The sequence below is a fragment of the Pocillopora damicornis genome, chromosome 6 (genome assembly GCF_964200805.1).
Source record: "Pocillopora damicornis chromosome 6, jaPocDami1.2, whole genome shotgun sequence".
Taxonomy (NCBI): domain Eukaryota; kingdom Metazoa; phylum Cnidaria; class Anthozoa; order Scleractinia; family Pocilloporidae; genus Pocillopora; species Pocillopora damicornis.
The window spans coordinates 14,857,554-14,873,049 of record NC_142675.1 but is presented as its reverse complement, the minus strand read 5'-3'; the positions used below and the strand labels follow the sequence as shown (position 1 = coordinate 14,873,049).

The window sequence follows — 15,496 nt, the reverse complement described above, 5'->3', positions numbered from 1 at the left end:
TTGGCCGCTTGTCTCACCTAAGCTTCACCTCTCAACGTCTCAAGCGCGCACAAAATCCCTAACTATCACAACAGCTGTGTGTATAACCTTCAGTAAGATCAAGTACCACTGTCTGACTGTACTAACAACCAGATCTGCCTTTATCGTGAGCTGGCTGCTTGATTTTTCACATGAAAGTGTTTGCTGCACAAAACTGTGAGCCAGTGTAGCCGTTAGTTCTAATTCTAAAGAAATATGAGATATTTTCTGGGTGTGATATCCCCCTATCCGCATAAAACCACTCCTGAAGTAAATGTTTCTCTGTTGCGTACACTCTACATCCAGACGATTAGTCAATGCTAATTAGCTAGAAAAAATTAGCTCAGTTTGGCCTGTAATAATGAGGAAGTAACCGCAAAAGGTCGACGATTACTAGAAAAAAAAAGCTCAAGAAGCTACGAACTACCTAATAAATGAGCTGAATGCCTCCTTAAAGCCGATCGAAAGGTAGGTCATTCACCTCAGGACTTTATTGACCAGAGTCAATGTGCCCATCCGATGTGTTCTTGCCACAGTCTTCTTAGGGCCACACGATGACCTAGTTGCCGGCTCGGGAAAAGTTCGGGTTTTTGTTCGGGTTAGCTCGAGATCGTGCGCGGTCAACATCGGCAAGTACTGAAAACCAGGAACACAGGAATAACTTTGCGCGAAAGTGTTGACGGGTAAATTGCAAGCGGGCTCGAGAGCGGCAACGACAAGGGTTTTGCCGACTGATAACATGGCGTCAGGAGACGGAGATGATTCACTTTACCCGATCGCTGTACTGATAGATGAGCTTCGAAACGAGGATGTTCAAGTAAGGAAAGAAACCATATTATTTCTTCTATTTTTTCTCCTTTTTTTAACGGTTTTGGGTCACATTTTATGATTCTGTTTGAGTCTGACTTCGAGCCCTCTGCGATGTCGACCTGAATTGTTTTGTAATTTGACTTTCGTAAAATGGTTTTGTAGTTGCGGCTGAACTCCATCAAGAAACTTTCGACCATCGCCTTGGCTTTGGGTGTAGAAAGAACGAGAAGTGAACTCATACCTTTTCTAACCGGTAAGTTAAAATACTACACCTTCCTCGTCTGTTATTGCAAAAATTGTGTAAGAAATTCTTCCATCCATGCAGTACGGTGCTTAGGTCTATTCTACGATCGGGGTTTGACCTAAGTCTTATACGAAGGTTTTTGTATCATATCTAAGTGAAAAAGCACTTCCTTTGTTGTGTGATACATACTTTTCCGTTGTATCTTAACCCCTTGCAGTGATTTTGGTGTCTATTTGGAAAAGATGCAATTTTGACTTGAAAGGAAGAATTATGTGTAAATTTGATGGCGATCGTTGTGGAGAGTTCGCAATCGATGTCTTGGAAACTAACATTTGCTTTCGATGAGAGCGTGATGTGATTTATTAAAAAGAAAAGCAGAACTATTTAACCGAAAGACAAGAAATCAGTAAGGACTTAATTAAATCAAGTTTAGATGGTAAAAGCTATCTTTGAACTGTCTTCATAGAATACAAAGTAGGAGTATTTCAAACTGTACACTCATATGAGTGGGCCAAGATCCATGAGTACGAAATTTTTAGCTGCTTGTTGTAGGTGAATGTATTATTGTGACTTACGGAATGTTTTGAAATGATAGCCATGTAAATCAGTCGGGTACACATGAAGAAGTTACCGTTAATTACCTGATACAGATAGCATTGCAGATTCGTTACAGTATTTGTTAAAATCTTACAGTAAAGTACATGTACCATATGAGTATTGTAGTGTGAACCTCTTGGCTTCCTAGTCTGGTGTGAATCATAAGCTGACTGCAACTCTTATTGTTTACATTAGCAGCAACTATTTTTGAAGCTAAGAACAGCTTTGTGTTCCTTATACTTGTGTGACTCTAATTTTTGTTGGTCTTAAATTTTTCTTACCAATCTTGATAATTGTATTTCTTTTTCTTGAATTTGTTGTCATAATCTGAAACAAAGAAACTGACTTGAATGGTTTTATAACATGTAGCACTTAACAGGTTTTTTCTTCCTATGGTACACTGATCCACCAAATGAGATCATTCTGTCCAAGAAATGTGGAAAGAGAATGAAACTATTGTCCACTTTGAAGGCTCTGTGCAAAAGTTTTTCCCGCACCTGCTTGCAGTAGTGCCTGCCCCACCCTCTCTACCCACTGTACAATAAGAAGAAAAATCAAGGCCATTGAGCAATTGGATAAGGACTTGTGAAATCAGATGGGCATTCTTTTATTCAGTACTCCACGAACATGTTCTAATGAGTGTAAATTCAATGGAGGAATGAGGCCTCAGATCAAATTTTCTCCTCCTTTTTTTGTCACTTTAGACACAATATATGATGAAGATGAGGTCCTTTTAGCACTTGCAGAACAGGTACTTTTTTATATAAATTATTGGATTATTTTTATTTATAAAACTTAAAATATTAATTTAAAAAATGTAGTGAAAAGCATACATTCACTGTAAATGTTGTGACATTTGTTGCTTGTCATAATTTCTTTTTACTATAAGCACCCTCAGTTTCTTAGCCTCCCTCCCTCCCTCCAGATTCTAGCACCCCACCCCTCCCCCCACTCTTCCCACATTCATAAGGCAACCTTAAACTTTTACTTTAAGGTAGAGGCCTAGGGCTTTTAAGCAGCAGTTAACCTTATAATTTCATTGGTACAATTGCAACTATCCAACACTTATGTCAACTTCTTTGGCTATTCCCAAAGGTCAATTTGGGCCGCTTAGCATTCTTGTAAGACCCAATTTGGCTAACTCACTGTTACATGAATTTCTTACTCTGCAAGGTCATATTGTATAATTTGTTTACTGAAGTTTTTGTTGTTGTTATGTTTTGTTTTTTAGCTTGGTTCTTTTACCCCTTTAGTTGGAGGTCCAGACTTTGTACATTGTTTACTGGTATGTATTTCCTGTCGTGTACCCTTAAAGGAGCATTGAAAATCATATTAAGAAATACTAGTACTTTTTGTAAAGGAAACCTCCAATGCTAAAACAAATTAGCAGTTAACCCTTTCACTCTTGGAGGTCTCACAGTCTAACTGCCTCTTATTCCTGGAGCTAATTAGAGCAGTTGCACAAAATATTAAACCAAAATCAAAACATGCATGCTCAGTAGAATTTGGGGGCCATTATAGACCCAACTGATCAATAGAAATTTATTTTGAAACATTTTTCTTTCTCATGGAAATCTGAAAATACACAATTAAACAAAGCTGTTGAAGATAGGTCCCATCAAACTTCATGTTCGTAACGAAAATTTGAATTTGCTGCCATTACTGAAGTCTGAGTTCCAAGCTCCTGGTGGGTCAAAAGACCAAAATACAAGTTTAAAACTTCAAAGTGTACAATTAAATGAATAAGTGAATGACACTTTTAGTTTCTGTTGCATATTTATATGATCTGCTCATTGAAAAAACTGGAAATTAAGACTTATAGAATCAATTTTTATGTTCAAGTGTCTTCACTATGATAATCGGCAAGGCACTGTACTTATAACCTAACACCACACTGTTGGCACTTATTTCTTGTTTTGACTGGATAGCCTTTCGGTGTTTTTCTACCAGCAGATTTGCACTGCACACATTCTTTCTTTTGGCCTTTTTCATGAATCACTTTGTGGTTTCTTCTGGGTTCTTGGGCCAGTACTTGATTCACAGCTCACTTTTGATACAAGTAGCCATTTATCAGGCACTTACCCAACTCTAACCAAATAGGGGCTTGTGGTCTTTTTTGCTGATTTCGTATCCTTCAGTACTCATATTCCAGAATATACCATTGTAAGCAGCAATGTTAAAAAGGAACCAAAATATGTACCTGTACCACATTTGCAACTGTCTGTGATAAATAAACATAGAAATTGATGACATAACTATTTGAAGAATCAGCTGCCATCCACACTTTAATTCCATATTTTGTCAGTTTAGCCTTTAAACGCTATCATCTTCTCATCAACCAATAGGTTTTTTGTGGGCAAAGAACAGCATTGAATATTTCTTAAAACGGTATTCAAAGCAGGACAGCATTTGTACAGACAGTTGAAATTTACATCTCCTTGTGCGGGTTCCCGACTGAAGTCATTTAGATGTGAAAATTCCTTCGAATTGGATTTTAGGCATAACTCTCTTTATTCCTTCATTGCCCTGGTAAATGTCTGTTGATCAGTAGTCGGCAACCTTGGGAAGAATATGCATCCCCATGATAACCCACAAAGTAAGCTTTCACTTCGGGTTTGCAAACATCATGCAAGCATAGTGGTGTGTCTCCTCCTTGATTTTCTCAAAAAGATCCTCATCAAACATCAAACCAAAAAAATTATCAGCTTTGGGGTTGACTCCCATTTTGACAACAATTCCAGACTGTGCTGAAAATTTGTCAACAACAATGTTACTGAGGTCAGTTGTCCATCATTCTTCTTCTTCTTCACTGTCACTGTCCGAGGCTCCTTCATTGCCACTTTCACTGTTCACTTCATCACTTTCCTTGTCATCCTCATCAATACCCAGAAAATCAATATCTTTGGTGCCTTCCTCATCTGAATCACCAAAAATCACCCTGTATTTGCTGAAACTAATTTGTAAAGGATCTACCTACCTCATCATTATTCCACTTAGGTTATTATCGATTTGGAGCTGATAAAGCAAATAGCCACCAGGTAGAGTTTCTTTGCTTTATCAAGTCCAATTTGATAATGAACCAAGTGGTTTTATACACTCATGGACGACATTGCTCAATCATTTCTTTCCAAGAAATTGATCTTCACTGTTGCCATAGTAACAATAAGCAAATATTTACTAAGCTTATATTCTTTGATGGGGGAGGGGAGAGAAGGGGAAAACAATGGCTCTTTTTGACTGGTTTTGGCTGGTTTGGGAATGACAACAAGTTTCCAGTTGGCCGATTTTGGCCAGGCCAGGAGTGAAAGGGTTAACTATCAAAAGTGAGCCTGGAGAAGGATCATTACCTCTTGTGGCTTCATGCATAATTGAATACCAGTATCACTTAAAGAAGTGATAATATATACCACTAGGTTGTTTGATGTAGCTCTTAATTTCAATGTATGGTTTTGTTATCTAGCCTCCACTTGAGAGTTTAGCAACTGTGGAAGAAACAGTGGTTAGGGATAAGGTAAAGCTCTATAATAAGATGTTGTTCTCCTCTTTTTTTTCTTTACTATACTTTCATTGAGTCTTCAGTTGCAACATGCAGTTTGCATTTATTTCAATTTGAAATGAATTTCAGATTGAAATGATATGAAGCCAATGTAATTCATACAAACATGTACAATATTTCAATTGTGTTGGAGGTGTAATGGTCAGATATGAATCAAACTCAAATAAAATCATTTAAATCTGAAATAAATTTCATACAGTAACTTGTACTCAGGGTATCATAAGTATAGGTGTATAGTTTTTTATTTATTAGAGTTTTATTATAGTCTGCATGACTTGTAAAACTAGTTTCAAATTTTTAGAAACTTTAACTTTTAAATTCAGTTGCAGCATGGTTTCAGTACTTTATGTGGAATATCTACCTTTTGGCCTTTCAACAAACATTGATAGGAAATACTCAAATATCTTTGGAGAAATATTGAAAAACAATACCAGACATCTCTTTGTTATTTATTCTTGTGGGATTTGAAAAGTTGTGTGAGGCAGTAGAAATAAGGGTACTTGAATTCTTAAACTTGAATATTTTCTCATTCATGAATTGCTGAGTCTGTGGACATTACAAAAATTCAATGGTGTAGAAGTGAGTATTATCTCAGGAAAAGCACAAAAACCTCAGGGCTTGATAAAATTACCCCTGGATAAACTTCAAAGTATCCCTCAACTTTATTTATTCCCCTATAATTTCTGATGTGAGAAGCTTTAAGTCTTTGTTAAATAGACAAAGATTTAATCCATCTTCAAATTTCCCTCACAGGCAGTTGAATCGTTAAGAACTATTGCAGCTGATCATTCAACACAAGACCTAGAAAATCATTTTGTTCCTCTAGTTAAGAGGTTATCACAAGGTATGCATGGTTTGTTGTTGTTTTTTTTAAGGCTCAAAAGTAATCTTCAGAATGTACCTTCACATTTGAAAACCTCTGTTAATACAAAGCACTTACAAGCACCTTGTTTTGAAAACAATGTAGTGATGATCACAACTGAACAGGAAAATGAAAGCTGTTTTTTGTTTATTTAATTGAGTGTCAATTAAAACTTTTACTCCATTTTCAGGAGATTGGTTTACCTCCAGAACTTCAGCTTGTGGGCTGTTTGCAGTAGCATATGCTCGCATTAATGCAAGCCTAAAAGCAGAACTGAGAAGGTAAAGAAGTGTCTCCTATAGCTCAGTAGTAGAGCTTTTGAAGTAATAATAAGAAGGTCATAGTTTACAGTTCTATTGGGAGCACTTGAAGATCTTTTTTGTGGGTGCACCTGCATTGCCACTCACTTGAATAACATCATCTTCCACAAAAAACATTGCTAGGATATTTTAAGACTGATGAGATGTACATGTACTGAGCTGCACAGATACAAATGGACCTCATTATGATGTTCCTTTACAGCATCCCAAGTTTATTCTTTACATAAAGACAGAGACTGACCTGGAATTGTTTGCATCTTTGACATAGCTCAACGGTTTATTTTTAATAATAGTCTTTGCTTATCTTTATTGACATGTATTGCTAGCTTATGTAATGATATGTTTGACCTCTTTGCAGCCATTTTAAAAGTTTGTGTGCAGATGATACACCCATGGTTAGAAGAGCAGCTTCTGGAAAACTTGGTGTAAGTTGAATTATATTAAACAATAAAACTGTACAGTAGTTAGCTTCAATGTGTGCGGTAACAGGGCATGAGCTAAAGAGCAAAGATCATTTTTACACTACATTCTACCCAAAGTTTTAGTGTGCACAATATTATCCTTTTTATAACAATTTTCTGAGAAAGACTTAATTTTCCATCATACATGTCACAAATGTGATGCTTGTTTTTTTTATTATTATTCTCACTTATACCTCTCAACCTCTCAACCTCTATAAAGTGGATATGTAAATTATAAGAATGAAATATAGATTCATTTAAAGTATTTAATACTGAAGTACACAATAAGGCACCATATACGCAACTGTTGTGAATCCCATCTCTATAAATGTCCCAGCATCTTCCAAGGTGGCTGCTTTCTCCCTGAGAAATCTTTATTGACACTCAAATTGTAGTTAGGTGATCTATGTGGAAATCAGATACTGGCTTTTTAAAAACATTTTTGCTTCTGTCACAAGTAGTACCTAAATTTTGATGCTTTTTTCAATTGTCAGAAGTCCTTGTTCACTGATAATCTTGGTTTGTTCTGATTTAAGGAATTTGCAAAATGTGTGGAGCTGGAGTTTGTCAAATCAGATCTTGTTCCATTGTTCAATAACTTAGCCAGTGATGAACAAGACTCTGTTAGGTTGCTAGCTGTTGAGGGTTGTTCAAATATTGCTTCAATCCTGCCTGATGAGGATAAAGAGACTTTGCTTATGCCTACAGTGAGAGCTGCCGCACAGGTAATGTACATGACTATTAAGTTGATAGTGCTTCAAAGAATAAAATTACTTGAAAAGATCTGGTTAGAATTTGAATGAAAAAATGGTGTTGAACAATTTCAAAAAGACTACTCCCTTAATGACCTTGCTTTTCATTGTTTTCAAGGACAAATCATGGAGAGTACGTTACATGGTTGCAGACAAATTCACTGAGGTTAGCATGTATGCTGTATGACTTTGTATATGTTTAGTGTGCTATAACACTGGACAAAATAGGTACAAACATTGATAATAACTTAAATTGAAGTTCCCAAAGTTAAGCTCAGAGTAGATGTCTACATGTACATTTGTATCATTAATCTGTTATTAAAGCACTAGGTTCATGTCGTTTTGCTTCGTAAAAGGTGTAAGCAACATACATGTGAGTCTCATTTGGTTCATCAGATTTGTTCTTTTGAAAAGTGAGATACCTGTGAATGTAATCATAAAACTCAAGATTTTACATCAGAACCAAGTACTTCATCTTATTTTGCTCTTGGTTTAGTTGCAAAATGCTGTGGGATCTGAGATCACCAAGACTGACCTGGTACCAGCCTTTCAAGGTTTACTTAAAGACTGTGAGGCAGAAGTCAGAGCTGCTGCTGCAGGAAAAGTCAAAGGTAGAATTGAAGTTTTTCTAAATTTGGTACTTCTTTTCTTATTATTTACTGCTGATATATAGTACAACTCTGCTAACTGAAGCTGATGCAAAACAGGGTTCAAGATACCAAGGAGTTAGTGTTACCTAATAACAGATTACAAAATAATGCAGCTCAAGAGATAGCTTACATGCAGTTTGTTTTTTGATTGATTTCTCCATCATTACTAGTAGACTTCACATTACCTCTGAAGTGAAATTTGTTATTCATGGGAAGCTTATACTGTACTGATGAAGAAGGACTGTGAAATTTCTTAGTTCATCACACTATACATGCACATTTAGAAAAATTTATTATCCTTAATATTTTTTTCTTTCTTTCTTTTTTGTATTCCTTTTTGGGGAGTAGGCAGCAGTCTGGAATAATAAAACAACAATACCTTGGGATAACAGACAATGTCATTTGCAAGTTCATTTGTAGGCACTATTCTAATGTTGTTCTGTGTGTTTCACAAACTCCCTCTTTCGGTAGATTTTGCTGAAAAAGTTCCTGAAGATGTCCGTGAACAAGTCTTGATGACAAATTTACTTCCTTGTGTCAAGGTATGATGCATTTGGAACATAAATGTCAGTTCTAATGATGATAATTAATTTTAAAATTAAGTGCTTTCAGCTCGGATATAGTTATATTTAATCAGTGTTATAGACATTTATGTCATAGCTGATGCAGGTAAAATCTAATTGGCAAAAGAAGCTTATGAGTGATGTGAAGCTGTGCAACATTTTTGTCCAGAAATAGCATTTCAAGATCATATTTTTTATCATGTCAGAACTTGACTTTTCCATAAGCATTGCCAGTGAAGCATGTTTTCATTTCTTTAAGAAGATCTCGTAACCTACAGATTCTAAATTTTCAGTAAAAAATTTCAAGAGCACTGCTGTTGTTTTATTTTGGCTGATTTTGAGAACCATTACCTTCCACTAAGAAAATTCCAGAGTCATCCATTGATCAGATAATAATGCAGCCTTTGCCTATCAAAACATCCTTGAATATAAGTATTTTAAGTTTTTGACAGTGTTGTGAAATTTAGGTGATAAATGATACATTTTGTGTTGTCAAGAGTGTACTGTAGTTTTACATGAAACATTGTTTAATATTGCTTTTGTGTTTAGGACTTGGTCATGGATCCAAATCAACATGTTAAATCTGCTTTAGCGTCTGTTATTATGGGACTCTCGCCAATGTTGGGAAAGGATAAGTATGTATGGTTAATGTTTTTGTTTAGTTTTACAGTAGTTTTTCACACTAGTGCACAAATGAATGTTTTCTGGTGTTATTATTTTCTTTTTTAATGTTATGTGGTTCATCTATTCATGTAGTTGTTGTGTTAGTTTTCTGCTAATTAATGCCAACATTTTGGTTATCTTTTCAGCACCATTGAACATCTTCTTCCTCTGTTCCTCACTATGTTAAAAGATGAGGTAATGTGTTTGTTCTTTAAACGTTCTCCTGTTCACATTTAAAAGCAGGGACTTAGCTGAAGCTGATTCCTCAATTTGTGCTTAAAACTATTACATCATATTTTCAAGACTTGCAAAATGGATGTCTGTGTTACAGTTACAGAATGTATGGTATGATAAACCAGGGTAAAAGATTGAAGGGACAAAAGATAACTTTTTCATTTTTCTTTTAACATCCTTTGTGGGTTATTTTCTTTTGAGCTATGTAAGTATATAAATTTAAACTATATCTACAGTCAAACCTGTATCAAGTGGTCACCCTGTATTAACCGGTTGATTTAACGTCCTAAATTTTTTGCCCTTGAAGTACTGAAATTTTTACCTCTATTAAGCTGTTGTGGTCACCTTTGACTGAGTCCCAACAGCCCGTTTTTATTGTCTTCCATGTGTATTGGATAGTCACTTACATGTAAAGCAGAAGCGTTCAAATGAAGCTAAGAATAATCTTTCAATGTCATCTCCCTAAATCAATGCTAATAGTTTGAGTATAAAATATAATGGCTTAAATGCATTGCAGATCATCTTTCTTTTTTGGACTGTTAGGACAAATATGAAGCAATTATATTAAGAAATCAAGCTGTATTGAGAGGTCACCTTGCCATTCCCATAGTTGACTGCTTAATACAGGCTTGACTGTTTGTAATTATGCTAATTAACAGTACCAAATTCAGAATAATACATCCCAATAAACCCTTTCCTCCAGATTCCTGAAGTCCGTCTCAATATAATATCAAATCTGGACTGTGTAAATCAAGGTAAGGTGGAAATTAAAGAATTTATATTATCTTTATTTGCTTTTAAAAGACAATATAGTACATGAATATATGTTCAATTTGTGGCTTACTTATGAATTATTTGAATGTTTTTCTCCAGTCATTGGTGTCAACCAACTGTCACAGTCCTTGCTTCCTGCCATCTTTGAGCTTGCCGGAGACACCAAGTGGCGTGTGCGACTGGCAATCATTGAGTATATGCCATTGTTAGCCAGTCAGTTGGTATGTTTCCTAACTTTACTCTCTTAACTGTCAAGGGTTAAAATCATGTTAAATTCATGTGTCTTTCCAACCTCCAGTTTTTTTTTTTTACCAATCCTTAATCTGGGGAAGAATGATGGTGTTTGACAAAAGAGGAAGTTGTTCTCCTCAAGAATTTGCTAGTGGTCTTGTTAGTTGGTTGGCAAAAAAACATACTTTATCATCAGCAATACTTAACTGTCTAACTCCTAAGATCTGATTGTTAATTCTCCCCTCTATCTCCAACACATTTCCTTGTAAATTAGTTACAAGGATTCGGGGTTTAAAAAGATGGCAACTTGTACCTGATAAGTTTGAGTATTCTCATTATCTGTTTGCTGGACAATGTATGGATACTATGGGGAAGAGTTAGATTTTAATCACCTCTGGGAGTTGAGTAAGATCCACTGTTGAGAGCTGGTTGATATAAATGTCAGTGTCAGCAGTGCATTGGGAAACAGAAAGGATGGTGCTGCTTTAAACATGTCAAGCTTGGTTGTCAAACAGTGGGATATTTTCAGCTCCTTTGTCAAAAGAATGGAAAATAGCAACATGTTATCTGACTCCCTGAGAGGCACTGAAGTAGTGACATCCTGAAAGTGTCTGTATCTGATACCATGAAGGTGTTGCTTACCTAATGTAGTATGAATTCACATCAAATTCAATTCAGCCATGAAATTGGGAATTAGCATTGAAAATAAGTAATGTTCAGTGGAAATAGAACATTTATGTTGTGAAATCAGAGAATCATAATTGCATTGTGAACAACTGTCTTTTCTCTTACAGGGAGTGGAGTTCTTTGATGAGAAGCTCAACAGCTTGTGCATGACATGGCTTGTAGATCATGGTGAGTTGCTTGATGGTTAAGGTAAATTAATATCTTCTTGCAATGTTGCAATGTGCTCTTCAATCAAGACAGGACATCATCCTGAATACTGATAATAAAGGACAATGAAAAAATTTATGTAAATCATGTTTTTTTTCCCGATGTGTTGATATTATATTACTGTTTTGCTCAGGAGGGAGCTCTTAAATTCCTTTAAAAATGTAGTAAATGGAATTTAAATTGTTTAATTGGTATTCACAAATCACAGCTGACTGAGTAGTAAAACTCTTACAAACAAATCAGTGTGAAAGGTTTTAACCTGGGATCTTTTGCAGATTTGCCTGGATTCCTATCAAAATGGGTGGTGAGGAGTAGGGTGGGTAACCCTCCCATCCACGAGTGTGGTAGCACTGCTGAGGCCTTACGCCTCTGAAACCCGGGTAAACTCCAACAACAATGACTATCTGGCCTGGAAACCGACTTAAGCCTTAAATGGAAATGGGATGTGAATGATTAGTGAGCCCTTGGGTATAAGGAAGCATGGTAGTGACACTTGGGGATATTGTTTTGGGATATGAGATTGTCAACAAACATTGCTTTCAATTACTTTATTTTACAATCAGTGTATGCCATACGAGAAGCTGCTGCTAAAAACCTCAAAAAGTTAGTTGAAAAGTTTGGAGCTGAATGGGCGCAGGTGAGGAGCGTAATTTGATAATCGAAGTAACGAGTTGAATTTGGTCTGGTGCAAAGGTTGTAATGAACCTTGAATGTTACATAACCTTTAACCTTTCTATTTATCCTAGAATCAAGTTATTCCCAAGGTTTTAGCCATGGCTACAACTACAAACTATCTTCATCGTTTGACCACTCTATACTCTGTGAATGTAAGTTGGTCTTGTAGTGGTACTTACAGTTCACTGCGAATGTGGATAGAAATTGTATGTTGATTATTAGCAATTTTCTGCAAGTACATGTAAAGATACCTTCAGCGAAGTACTTCAGCAAGGGTAAAGGGAACGAGATGAAGCCTACAATTTAGTGAGCTTACCAATGGCCCTTCACATGCGTTTGGAAACTTTGTTCATTTCCCATCCGTTCCGTTTATAGCAACAACGCGAAATCGCCTGATTTTGCGTAGAGGGAGACCGGGAACACGAAGGGCAGATGACTCTTTTTGTGAATAAACGCTACTCTCTGACACTTCAACCTCTCGAGAAATTCTTTGGACAAGTTTAAGTTAATATTTATGTCGATGCCCTCCAAGATATCTCTATAGGGACTGCTTTGGCTCCCCAATGTCGTATAGGTGTCAAATAAGTACATTTTAAGTTAGGTGGGGTTACTCAGTCCTATGATTGTGATACCTGTTGATATGTTAATGTTTTTCTCTACAGGTTTTAGCAGAAGTTATGGGACCCGAAAGTGTAGTCAAACTCATGCTTCCTGTTGTAATCGGTTTAGCAGATGATTCCGTCGCTAATGTTCGCTTTAATGTTGCAAAAACTTTACAAAAAATCGCACCCGCTCTGGATGAGAGGTGAGTAGTTTTGTTAATAACTAAAACTTCAGGCTGGCTAATTGCCGTGATGAAGCCTTTGGTAGGCGCTCCAAATGGGTAGGAGGTCGATTCTTCCGTGGGAACTCAGATAGTTTTATTTGTCCCTTGCTTGTGGCAAACACAATGAAACCTTCCTTCATACAACGGGAAGTATCTCTAGTGTGTTATCTTGTTTTTACAGTACCATCAAATCACAGATCAAACCAGTCCTTGATAAACTGAATGGCGATGCTGATGCAGATGTGAAGTATTTTGCTCAGGAAGCTTTGACAGGTACTGTCTCTACCTCCAACAGCATCTTTGGCTGTTTCTCTGTGAAATTGAAGGATTATTGCAAATGTTTAAATACTATCACGTTAAGCGTAGCAGGTTATAGATCTCCGAAAGAAGTATACAGAACTGAGCCTGCTTTATTCAGTGCTAACGATGTCGCTCCAATTTATGATTCACAAATTTTAAATAAAAATAATATTGGCTTTATTTATATACCGCTATTTCTATCGCTATCCACTAGCGCCCTACAAATGACTGAAGTAAGCATTAAGTGCTTGAAAATCCCAATTGGCAGGAGGCAAACTAGTTGGCTATTTACACATCGCAGCCGAAGAGTTGAAAGCAGGGCAACCGAGAACAAATCCAGTGAATGGCAGGGAGGAGGGATTGAACCCGGGATCACCAGATAACAACTCCAGCACCCTTAACTCGGCCACGCCGCCTCACAAATGTTGTCACCCAGATTTTGTTTTCCACTACAGCTTTACCTTTTCTAGCATCGGTGTTACCACTATCCTTAGTATTACTAAAATCATTGTCGTAACTAATCGTTGTTATTAATCGTCGTTCTTATTATTGTCGTTATCAAGTAAGGGAATTACAGTGGCTAGGGTGCGCAAACGTTGACATCATAGTTGACGATAAGCTTAATGCCACTTGATAAAGCTTGGGAGCTACATGCTAACTATCTAGGTAATGGAGTTTTATCCAGTGGATAGCGCTATCCAACCTTCGAACAACCGGGGCCTGCTTGTTTGTATGATGACGAATATTTCAACTTTACCTTTGGAGCAGTCCTAGACGTCTTTAAAGTAAAGGGTTTAAATCAACTTAGGTACTTCTCGTGAGAGTTTTCGAACAACAGAATTTCCATTAACAATTGAATAGGTCATCTTTCTGTTCATTTTATAGGTAGTGGCGTTTAAGGGTAACCTTTTTCTCTCTCTCTCTCTCTCTCTCTCTCCGCAGTTTTCTAGTACCATCTTTAAGTCGTCTAGTTCAAGATTTGTCGTCATCCTGTCCGCAGCCGAACCATCCTATCTCTTGAAATAACACTACGTTGACGACCGTTCAAACTTATCCAGCCCACGCATGTGTGATCCAAGGATTTGGCCGACTCAGTGATCTTATAGAATGATTTCAAGTAGACGTTAGGTGGCATCTTAATCAACTGACCATTGTTAAACTAATATGAGACGCAACAAAAGAGAAAAGCCCTAATCGAGCGCACTTTCAGATTTGTTATTTCGTGAACAGGTACAACAAACTCGAATGTTGCCAAGGAAAATACTTTTTTATATAATTGCCTTTGTTTGTAAGGAGACGGGAATGCTGGAAGTAAGACTTTGACTTTTGGTGTTGTTTAGAAGATAAATCTATGGGACTAAATTAATTTGCCTGTGTTTGTGATTTAGTTGGATGGAAAGTACCGTCACGAGCATGAAATAATTAGATGTTTGGAGAGGTATTTAGTTACGTTTCAGACAGAAGTTTAACTGTGTTGGAAATTGCGTATGAGTGGAAGATTTTATAATTGCTATTGTTATTATTTTGGTAATCATTAAACCTGTATAGCTGACGTTTTGACTGTACGTGTATACGGAATAACATCAATTATTGTATTAAAAGTCTTATAGTTTGCTGTCTTCAAATTTTACTATTGTTACTTGTTTTCTCTTTGTTTGTTGTTTTTTTTAATTTTGTTTTGTTTTGTTTTTTGTCTATTACTTTGTGTGTGGTGTTTTGTTTTCGCCTTTTTTTTTCCCGATAACTGGCACTAAGGTCGCAGAACTATCTCAAAATAAGTTGTTTGGGCACTGTAACTAGACTGCTTATAGGAAAGGAAAGCAAACGCTCTCCGTTATTAACTGTTTGACTCGGTAAAGAAATGGATAAAGATGTTTTTCGTCTTCTCATGAGCGTGGGACTAAGAAAAAAAATTCTGAGTTCCCATGAGGAATCGAACCTTGGACCTTTGGATGCCGCGCTTCGATGCTCGAGACTATGGTGAGCGAGGTCTATTACGAAGTTCATATGACACGCGTCCTGCATACTGCTAGGATCGGCAATGGCGATAGTGTCATATTTGTTAA

At 36.6% G+C, this 15,496-nt stretch overlaps 1 protein-coding gene across 3 annotated transcripts; it reads left to right on the top strand.

Moving 5' to 3' along the window:
- Window positions 1–729: 729 nt before the first annotated feature.
- LOC113666488 (uncharacterized) lies at window positions 730–15,055 on the top strand. 3 transcript variants are annotated; one of them, XM_089208687.1, is made up of 22 exons: window positions 730–835; window positions 991–1,081; window positions 2,374–2,420; window positions 2,901–2,954; window positions 5,130–5,180; window positions 5,979–6,069; window positions 6,278–6,368; window positions 6,766–6,832; window positions 7,405–7,593; window positions 7,739–7,786; window positions 8,117–8,231; window positions 8,742–8,812; window positions 9,383–9,468; window positions 9,643–9,691; window positions 10,434–10,485; window positions 10,604–10,725; window positions 11,530–11,590; window positions 12,193–12,266; window positions 12,376–12,456; window positions 12,967–13,109; window positions 13,312–13,403; window positions 14,431–15,055. In XM_089208687.1, exons 1-22 carry the CDS (start codon window positions 758–760, stop codon window positions 14,454–14,456), a joined length of 1,779 nt encoding a protein of 592 aa, XP_089064813.1. In that variant the 5' UTR covers window positions 730–757; the 3' UTR covers window positions 14,457–15,055. The 3 variants fall into 3 exon arrangements, with proteins under 3 accessions (XP_089064813.1, XP_027038080.1, XP_089064814.1); XM_027182279.2 differs by having other exon boundaries at window positions 14,373–15,055; XM_089208688.1 differs by having other exon boundaries at window positions 14,316–15,055.
- The last annotated feature ends 441 nt before the right edge of the window (window positions 15,056–15,496 follow it).